This window comes from Solanum stenotomum, unplaced genomic scaffold (genome assembly GCF_019186545.1).
Source record: "Solanum stenotomum isolate F172 unplaced genomic scaffold, ASM1918654v1 scaffold17538, whole genome shotgun sequence".
NCBI lineage: Eukaryota > Viridiplantae > Streptophyta > Magnoliopsida > Solanales > Solanaceae > Solanum > Solanum stenotomum.
In genome coordinates, this window is record NW_026024602.1 from 357,842 (window position 1) to 369,105 (window position 11,264).

Consider the following 11,264-nt stretch of genomic DNA (forward strand, 5'->3'; position numbering starts at 1 on the left):
CGTAAATTACTAATCAAACATAAATTGTTGATTCTCAAAAAATAAAAAGTACTACATAAAATTAAGACAGAAAGAATACATATTTTATCTAAATAAAAATTACTGAATTTACGTAAATTTATATTCGAGCTTCTAAATCCGCCCCAATCTAGAAAGTGAACAAGGTGGGTGTTCTCAGCGAGCCACCATAAATTCAGCTGACACTACGGCTAATTAATTCTTGGTCAGCTAAAATGGTTGGTATATAGTTCACATGTCTACACGTGTACATGCACACTAGGATTGGGCTGGGTTTATGGGGTGGGGGTGGGGGTGGGCGTGGGGGTCAGATATAGATAAAGAATTTAAGTTTCATGCACGAACGATATAAAAAATGGGAAAAAAGATAAATATATTCTCAAACTATCGTAAATGATTATATTATCCGTCATACTTTTGAGATATTGGTGTCACAATCGTCTAAAAATTAGAGCATATATGTCCTTTACTCTAATGGAACACTAAATAGCAACACGTGACACAATCTTATCCGTCGATCCGATATTTCATAAATGTCGAATTAGTGGATAAGATTATGACACGTGTATATTTGTTAGTATGAATGGTATATATGCTCTAATTTTTTTACGGCAGGAACAGTAATGTTCCAAAAGTATGATAGAGAGTATCTGCATACCATTTATGATAGTTTATCTTTTTCCAAAAAATATTTATACAATTGCAAAGTGATTATAAGTAACTTTTATCATAATAAACATTAAATTCTAAATTTAAATCATAAAAATATAACGTCTGAAGTGTTAAGACTTAAAGAACTTAAAAATTAAATCAATATTCTAAATGAGATTACGATTCAATGCTAATCAACTGACCTATTAAAATTCTCGTAACAACTTAGAAATGTAGAATTTGCAGTTGATAGTCATAAATGGTAGGTAGGTAACTAAGGTGGGGTTAGCTTGGTGATAAATTCACGTGCATCGCCATACATGAGCTTCTTATAAGATTTTTGGGTTGGTGTAAAATATTTTGTTTTAATAATTTTATGATGATCTGGCAGATTTCCTAGATTTGGTTGGTCATGGGCAGCTACGTAAAATTAATTTATATATTTTTTAAATTGTTAATTACTATAATTTATATAAAAAAAAATTAACGTGATTTTCAAATATATCACAAGTAAAAAGAAAGAGTTTTTTTTTTAATCCAAAAGAGTATTGAATTTTCATGTCGACGAACAATTGTGTTTTTAATTAAACGCTTCTATATAGTGGAGTAATAGTTTTTGAGAAATAAGTTAATAATTATTGTGTTGGATAGAATAATGAAAAATTTAATAATTACAAGAAAGATATTATTGTAGCTTCCTTAAAAGTAAATATATGGAGTTGACACAATAAAAAAAAATCTACCTTCTTTTTTAAGTAAATACTATGTATAGTGGAGTATTAATTAACAAAATCATGATTAGAGAAGTGTACTAATGCTAATAGACGTGAAAATACCGCATTGTAGTTACACATAATTAATTAGCAATATTATTTGCGACTATACTAAGTTGCATTAAACCATTGACCCAAATTGACCCCACTCGAAATTTAAATCTTTGATTTTATTAAGTCACTCTAAATTACGTCCAAAAAAATAATATAGGGGCAATAAGTGAATGCACATGGGTGGTTGGTTTTTGTAGATGTAAGTAGAAGCTAACTAAAATGAATTATTTTTCGATTCACATGTTTGTATATTTGCCTTTTCTTCTATACTTACTATATATCACGGTCCTTCTATACCATATACACGTATATACACTCTTGTTCCTTCTTAGATGTCACAAATATTATACACTCTTTCCGTTTTAATTTATTTGTCTGATATTGATTTTGATAATGAATTTAAGAATTTTGATTGTGTGGTCGTAACTCGTAAACATATCATTATTAGAAAGGGAAAGAAAAGATCTTTTTCTAAAGAAATCAAGTTAAAAAGAAAAGTAAGACAAACAAATTGAAGCAGAAAGAAATATTCATTATAGTATATTCACTCTTTAAAGTTAATTGAGTTTATCTATTTAAGTCGTGATCATTAGAATTTAGGCTTTAGTAATACATTTTTTTTTAGAAAAAAAAAGTTTGATCTAAGGAAACTTCATGTAAAAACACAAAATTGATCTCCTAAATAACAGATTAAAGTAGTTAAGTTTTTTCCCCATTACTCGATGTTTAAAATTCATTAATTTGATTAATTCAGAATCGCCTTATATATGAAAATCCATTATGAAAGCGCTTCCTTTGAAAGAAAACTTCATTTTCAAAGTTTGAACCCGAACTCTTTAATTCTAAGTGAAAAGTACCATTTTGCTTCAATCGACATGCCTAAGTGGTGTTATGCTCTTTTTTCAATAATACCAATAATTGAAGCTAAGAAAATACTAATTAAATCGAAGAACAAGCTAGTGAGTATAATAAAAACAATACTGATAAAAAATTATATTATACATAACTATCTATTTAATTACTTCTTTTTAATTCTTAACCTCTAAATCTTCTTATCCAAAATTTCAAAATTTTAACTAAAAAAATATCCCAGAAAAAAAAACGTGGGTGACAATGCATTTTTAAAACGTATTACTTATATCGTAGTTCGAATGGAAAACTATGTTTTTTTCCTATCCATTTTGTGGTTATTTTATGTGATAGGAAACATAAAAAAAAAATGAACATGGTTTCAGTTATATTGATGACTCAATATACATAGAATTGATATTCGAATTTGTTGGATATATTTCATAGTACGTATATATTACGATGGAGGTTTTATTTAACACGAGATGATGTTTATGAGGGGTAAGTTTGTATGTATGTGTAAATTTTTAGTTGATAATATAGTAAAATAGTTATAAATTAAAATTTTAAAAAAATATTTTTCAACACTTTAATTTTTATATTTACAAGAGTGCAATCTCCACTTGCATCCAAATGTACGTCTATCATGCAGTGTCGAATCTCTCAGACCTATAATAGAGTGGGGGGAATATTTCTTGGGGAAATAAAATTTTATCTATAAAAAGTTATAAATTAAAATAAAAGATGTATTTAATTTGGTATATATATAGGAATATTCAAGATTTAGAGAAGATGAGTGTATTATAACAAGGAGATGAATCTATAATCTAAATTTAACTAATTTGACATTTTAAATTCTTATCATTACTATACCATTACAGGTTCATTATGTTGAGGAAAATGACTTAAATTTATTGCCAAAACAAAATTTTAAAAAATGTAGCACAAATTGAAATAAAAAGACATTCTAGTTAATATTCATGTCCAATCTTTTTTATAATTAAAAGTAATTTAATTTTAATATTTCTCTTTATTTTTAATTAGAAAACTTATAATCATATAAATGTCTAAGGTTTTGCTTTACATCATAAATCTCAATAAAAATAATAATAATTAAACTTTATGTATATAATTAAACGGTATCGTACAAATTAGGAATGCAAAATTAATAATAAAGTGATATATGTTTGTAATAATGAGACACCATATATGATTATTTCATTTTATATTAATGTAATCGGATTTAAATTTAGAGAAGACGAGTGAATTATTATGAAAGAGGTGTATCCGATATTCACAAATCTTCATGAGTTATTTTTTATTATATACTTTCATATATTTGCGTGCAAAAAAGATTGGTATAATTCATAATTATATCAGTTGAATTATGATCTTCTATTTATAGCAAAACATCTAGCAACTAACTATTCATCAAATTTTATAAATTAAAACTATTTTAAATTTAGAAATTTTGTTAGCCTGCCTTTTAAAAAAAACAAAAACATAAATTGGTATATATATAATATTGATTATTATTATTTTTTAAATAAAACATAGCTTGCTCAAACGGCTAACAGTAATTGAACGGAACTCACTCATTCACATGATATTTTGGAAATTGTTATTACTATTCAAAATAACACTATTCTATTACCATAAAGAATATGAGAAATTTTGTAGATTAATTTGCATGAAAATTGTAATAAAAGATTACTTAATGCATTCTAATCATGGTTTAAAATTTTATTTTATATGATTTCATTTCACCATTTTTTTTATAGAAAAAAGATATGTGTCCCCCGTTCATCTTTTTTGGTTAGGAGACGACAAGCATTTCATGGGATACTAATAAAAGATATCTAATACTGATCTTTCAAATTTTGATACAATATGATAAATCTTGATTTGGTTCAATAATTTATGCCCACCTCAAATTGTTTTGTAGAAAGAAATTGGATTTAATTTCTAAACGATCACGGTAATAGGTAAAATTATTGGACTTCAACTACTAATATCGTTGAGTGATCATAAACTTAAGGTAGAAACGTAAATATAGTTAATATTATAAATTATGATAGCAAGTTGCTAGTATTTGGTATAGTTGCCATTGCATGATTTATTATCGAGGGGCACATCAAGAAGTCCGAATATAAATTCGATTGAATTCATTAATTTTTACTAATTAAAATAAAATTATTATTTTAAAATTCCAACTCTACTTCTGATATTATCGTATCAAAATATCCTAAGCAACTTATTCAAAATCGAGCAATATGATTAAAAGCAACAAGAATTTAATGAACCTTTTCATTCGTTAGGTGCATTGATCCTTCATTCCAATGGTAATACTTCCTCCGTCCAATAATATTTGTCCACTTTATGAAATCAATGAATAATTTTATACTTAGTTTTTAATTTATCCTTATTATTAATTATAGTCATTTCTCAATTACATTTTTTAAAACATTGTATTTATTATATCCAAAAGAGTGATATAGTAAAATTATCTTTATATTTATAATTTCATAAAAAGTGTGCAAAATCAACAGTGGACAAGTATTGTTGAACAGAGAGAATATAATAAAATTCCAAATTATTTACAATTCTTTCTGTGTAAAATTACATAAATAATTTCTCCAAATGACAAATTAAAATATTATAACACAATCAAGAATCTCAAGGTTCTATTCTTCAAGTGTTTGCCATAAATTTAAGCAAAAATCATTAAAACCTCCATTATTTCATTTCTCATGTGCCAATTGAGCAAAGACGAAACCAAAATCTCAACCTTATGAAATCTGTATTTTATAAAGATGATTTCAAGCATTAATATACCTATAGTAATTTTTTTAAATATAAATATACTTACTAAATTCGATTGAACTCGTACTCGATACCAAGAAATTAGGTCTCTTCATCATCACTTGCAATTCACATGTATACTTGTAGAAAGAAAATTTCTTTCCATTTTTTTTCTCCATCAACATAGTAAAAGGGGGAAAAGAATAAATATATCCATGAACTATCGTAAATGGTATGCAGATACCTTCGTCATATTTTTGGGACATTGATGTCCCTACTATCCAAAAATTAGGGTATATAATCCCTTCACTTTAACGGAAGACTAAATAGGGACACGTGACACAATCTTATTCGTCAATTTGATATTTAATAAATGTCGGATCGATAGATAAGATTATGACACGTGTATGTCCGTTAATATAAACAGTATATATGCTCTAATTTTTGGACGACAAAGGGCACCAATGTCTCAAAAATATAATGGAGGGTATCTGCATACAATTTACGATAGTTCGAGAGTGTATTTGTTTTTTTTTTCCTTACTAAAAAAAAGATAGTATAACTAAATTACCAAAAAGTTAAAAATAAAAAATAAAAATAAAAATAAAAGAGAGCATTAATTACATGCCCTGCCCTTGTGACTTTCCTTCTCAATAAGTACCCACCTTCCTCCCGCTCTTCATTCACCTCCAAAATCCCATTTTCCATTTCTCTCTCTACTTTCTCTCTCTTCACACTGAGCAGTAAGCGAGCGAGTATGAGAAAAATGGCTGCCACTATGATGCTCTACATTACTACTACTATTCTTCTCTGTTTTCTCACCGCCGTCAATGCCAGAATCCCCGGCGTTTATACCGGCGGACCATGGCAAAGCGCCCACGCTACCTTCTACGGTGGCTCTGACGCATCTGGAACTATGGGTAACTACTACTCTCTTAGTTGCGGAGCTTGAATCCAGTAGCTTTTACTCAATTTCATGTTGAGAAGTTCGCTAATTATATACAAATATTAGATTTAGAACTCAGTTATAATCGTGTTTGGCCATGAAAACAGTAGCTTATGGTATTTGAAGCGAAAAGCTATATTTGAAAAATCGAAATTGTGTTTAGTCATGAATACTTACAGGAGTTGTTTTTGAATTGTTGTGAATAATTTAGAGTGAAAATACAACTTTTCTTCGAGTTGAATTTCGAAATTTTCCGAAATGTAATGGCAAGATGTGTTTTCATAGCCTCGTTCATGGATTTTTAACTCATAAAATTGAAAAGCTGGCTCACTGAATCACTCATTTGTTTTTTGTTTTTCAAATTTGGGCGAATTTTTGAATTTGTAGGTGGAGCTTGTGGATATGGCAATCTATACAGCCAAGGTTACGGAGTGAATAATGCAGCGCTAAGCACAGTGCTATTCAACAATGGACTAAGCTGCGGAGCCTGCTTTGAATTAAAGTGTGATAACGATGGCAAATGGTGTCTTCCTGGTAATCCATCCATTTTTGTGACGGCGACAAATTTTTGCCCGCCGAACTTCGCTTTACCAAACGATGACGGCGGGTGGTGCAACCCTCCTCGTCCTCATTTCGATCTCGCCATGCCTATGTTCCTCAAAATCGGACTGTACCGTGCCGGAATTGTCCCCGTCACTTACCGCCGGTGAGTTTTCCGATACGCATTTCCATTTTTGCTTACCGTTTATATTTTCGGGAAGTTTCGCCTAACTGTTTTTTTCTGGTTTGCACCAATATGTGTTGTGGTCCTTTTTGCAAACATGCTACTTCTTTGTTCCATTTATGTGTCATTTTTCGAATTTTGAGATTCAAATAATTATATTTTTTATCGTAAAATTTTCATAAATCCTTTTTAACATTTTGATACTAATTATTTGAAGATTCTACATGCAAATTTCCGATCAAAGTTAAACAGTTTGACTCTCAAAAAATGAAAAGTGTCACATAAATTAGAACGGAGTAAAAAAAATATTTAGGGGTATTTTTGACATTTTGAAGGTGGGTATGGGAAAAGATTTGATATGCAGAGAAAATCTGTCAATTAATTAGATTTTGTTTTGTAGGCAGAAAATTGCAACTGTTTTTTTACAATTTTGGACCATACCGTAATTTAATGGTAGCCTTATTTATGAAGTATTTAAGAAATTTTTTTTTTTTCTCTTTTGTCATCGCAAATTTGAGGTATTTTATATATTAAAATATCTTTTAATCTGGTGTTCTCTTTAGTATAAAGTTGAAGATAAAGAGTTATTAAAATAAATAAGTAATCTTTTAAAAGAAAAATAAAACACATTAATTAAAATAAAGTACTTACTATGAATGAGTGTGTTGGACTTTCAAAACGTGCTTCATTTAATATGAAATTTAAGAAAGAAAATTTTAAATTTGTCATAATAATTGCATAATTATATTAATATTTTGGGTTTTGAATTGAGCGACTATAAAGGCTTACAATTAGTCATAAAATAGAAAAGTTAAAGTTTAATTATTTGTAGATATAAAAAATATACTGTTCTTCTAAAGTATTAATAAGAAAATACTATGAGTATTTTTACTCCTTTGTATGTTTCTATTTGTTTGAAGATTTTTGAAGTTTGTGTGTGCTTAGTTTAAAATGAAAAATTTAAATAGATTTTTTTTTAATATCATTATTTAAATAAATTGCAAAAACATGGTTTCCATTTGGGACACCGACAAAAATTATAGGCTTGCTATAACTTGCCACCATATCTCTCAACATTTTAAAGCTAGTTTCATTATCACTATGATAATTATTTGAACTAGGGGTTGGTCCCATTCTTGTTTAAAATACGTGTCGTTTTAACTCATTTTATGTTTATAAACAAAATAATAAATATTAGGACAAAATATATATAATTTATATTTTAATATAGAAATATAATTGGAAATAGTATGACGCGTTTTCGTACCATGTGTATAAGGTAATGTTAAAGTTGAAATTTTGAGGTGACTTTTGAGGGTAACAATGGAAATGTCTCATTCCTATAAAATGTGACCAAACAAAAAATTGGGATTTGTTCTTTTTGCTTCAAATTCAGTAATTCGAAACATGGCTCACATTATCCCACGCCCTTGTTGGCCCCCACCATCCATAACCGATCGGTCTACTCTATTTATTCGATATTTACTAGCTCGATTAAATTATTGTTCGCAGAGTACCATGCAGAAAACAAGGAGGGATTCGATTCACGATAAACGGTTTCCGTTACTTCAATTTGTTATTGGTAACAAACGTTGCGGGTGCAGGGGACATACAGAAGGTCTTAATTAAAGGAACAAACACACAATGGATAGCAATGAGTCGTAATTGGGGGCAAAATTGGCAAACTAATTCACCTCTAGTGGGTCAAGCCCTTTCTATTCGGGTTAAAGCTAGTGATCATCGTAGTGTCACTAATGTCAACGTGGCACCATCTAATTGGCAGTTTGGACAAACTTTTGAAGGCAAGAATTTCCGGGTTTAGATCCATAAACCCATTCCCACTGACCCGACCCGAAAAACAGAATTACTTATTACTTACAAGCTATATACCACAAACAAGAATTTTTCCTGGACTTTAATTGTTTCTCTTTTTTACTGAGAAAGTATTGAAGTCCAAGGGGAATTAGTATCTTTTAATTTTTCTTGTGAACTTTAGTATTGTTTTTTAAATATTTGGTGTTATGAAGTGGGCTGAAGAGGTTGCAAAAGCACCCAAAAAAAGATTTAAAGGGAAAAAGCATGTAGCCCGCAGCTCTATTAGTAGGGAGTGATGCTGTAATGAACGTCATGTATTTCCTATGAATGAATACCAAAAGATATAAGTAATATATATGATATACTTTTTATGTTTTTATTAATAAAATTTTACTTTTTTAAGCTAAGTTCATTTCTGATATGCTCTATTGTTTCATGTGGCTGGCTTGGTTTTAAAAATTTAATTGTCTAAGGGTCAAATAATCTTATCACTCACTAATGTGTGAATCTAACACATATCACACGTTTAGTAGATGTTTCGGGTTTAAGTCTTTTTAGATATGGAGTCATCTTTGTTAGGAAGCTTTTCACTATTAGTGTAAGACTTTTTAAATTTAGTCGGAATTTAATGTGGATATCAGTGATCAAGTGAAAATCAAAAATAAAATAAAAGAACATTTTAAGTGGGGACAATATAAGATGGATGCAACTACGGATAATTCATATGATGAGTCTAGTTTAGATATCATGATTAAAAATAAATTTTAAATCTAACTTAATGTATAAGTTAAAAATAATGAAGCAATAATTGTTTCAGAAATCAAATACTTCATCACCCACCTATATAGAAAATAGTTTTTTTTTTTTTTAGATATATACTCCATTCGTTTCATTATACCAATATATTAAAAATAGATTATTATTTTTTTACTTGTTTATTATCCTAGTAATTTAAGAGATTTTTAATACTATCTTTATCATTGGACATTACTGTTATTTTCTTCATTTTAATTTGTTTGTTTTATTTTGACTTGACATGACATTTAAGAGAGTAAATAAAAGTTGTAAAAATTACATAAATTTTATAATGTTATGAGTTAATTACATTCTATTTTAATTCTTTCCCAAATTACAAAAATCCCTTAAATAGCTCACGGATGTATCCGAGAGGGGAGGAATGTATCCGAGAAGGGATAGAGATTTAGGTAATTTTTCCACTTTACAATTTACGGGCTTAAACATGTCAAAAATTATCAAACAAGAAAGATTTTTTTTTTATATGAACTAAAAATAAATTCAAACAGAGGAAGTAATAGTTAAATTTAAATTTTTAAATCATATTTAATAAAATAAACTTCTCATAATATTTTAGGGAGCATTTCTCTCTAAATGAAGCCCTACGCAGTACGATTCCAAATTAGTCGAGCTCTAATGAATACCAACACCAAATGAAAATAAAATAAAATATAGTGTTTGGGACGAAAATATGAATCTTACTTAGTAACTTATAAACTACATTAGCCTACGTTGATATGATTCAATTTACTCAAAACTAAGTAATAGATAATGTGTCTGATTACTAAAAAAATCATTATTGTCACAAATATGGCAAAATATTTGACAGTAAGAGCATTATTGCTTTTTTTCACTGAAAATTTAATATTTGGTCAAAGACATAAAAGTGATACAATGAATAAGTCCTTTTACCAAAAATGAATATATATTTTTAAAATTTAAAACTTTTAAAGCAATAATAATTGAACAATGAATATAAATTAAGTATTAAAATTAATGAGAGTGGGGTGATGTTCTGATTTATGTAGAACTTTTGTTGTACTGTTCAGCTCTGTCTTTTTGCTGTGTTTAATTAATTTGATTATGACTTTCCTCCGAAGTTAGGTAGGTCTAAGGTTTCTTCGATGAATAAAATTATTTTTTCATAAATATATATGGTAAATGTTGAATCGTTTTTAATTTGTGGGTGTATTAACTTTTTTATATATATTTTAAGATCTCTTGATAAAAATATTGACGCTGACTTAACCTATTTCACGCAGCCATTTTAAATACTGATTTTAATGTTTTTGTGTCATTATTTTTGGTATTTATTGACTGATATACTTATATGATGACTCTGTTGCAACTTGCATAGTTTTTGTCTTAAATTATTTTATGTAATCTTTAAATTAGTTGTCTTACATTATTTTTTATTTTAAAATTTTTAAATAAAATTAATTGTTTGTTTTTAATTTTATCCTCGATAGTAATTGTCTGTGAATACTAGAAAGGGAAAATTACGTGTATAAGCAAACATATACTAGTTAATTAGTTAACATAGTTATAGTTTGCCTTAATTACAATTCGCGACCTACTTTTAGCTATAATTACGCGCCCCAGCTTTTTAGTTTTGTATAATTCACACGTTTGTATAATTCGGAATTTGTAATAATAATTTGTATAATATAATTTGTATAACTATTTACACTTATGATGTTTGTAATTGTATAAATTTGTTATTTCGAGTTTATACAAAAATAACTGAATTATACAAATATACCCACAAATTATANTTTATTTTAAAATAATAAAATTAATTGTTTGTTTTTAATTTTATCCTCGATAGTAATTGTCT

General features: G+C 28.0%; 1 protein-coding gene across 1 annotated transcript; it reads left to right on the forward strand.

Annotated features, from left to right (window-relative positions):
- The first annotated feature begins 5,833 nt into the window (after positions 1-5,833).
- On the forward strand, positions 5,834-8,672 carry LOC125850502 (expansin-A3-like). The gene is made up of 3 exons (XM_049530350.1): positions 5,834-6,067; positions 6,481-6,799; positions 8,330-8,672. The coding sequence occupies exons 1-3, from the start codon at positions 5,905-5,907 to the stop codon at positions 8,637-8,639; spliced, it is 792 nt and encodes a 263-aa protein (XP_049386307.1). The 5' UTR covers positions 5,834-5,904; the 3' UTR covers positions 8,640-8,672.
- The last annotated feature ends 2,592 nt before the right edge of the window (positions 8,673-11,264 follow it).

Coding starts and splice junctions, on each gene's coding strand:
- LOC125850502 (XM_049530350.1), top strand. CDS start 5,905: ATGAGAAAAATGGCTGCCACTATGATGCTCTACATTACTACTACTATT. Junction 6,068..6,480: donor TGACGCATCTGGAACTATGG/GTAACTACTACT, acceptor TTGAATTTGTAG/GTGGAGCTTGTGGATATGGC. Junction 6,800..8,329: donor GTCCCCGTCACTTACCGCCG/GTGAGTTTTCCG, acceptor TATTGTTCGCAG/AGTACCATGCAGAAAACAAG.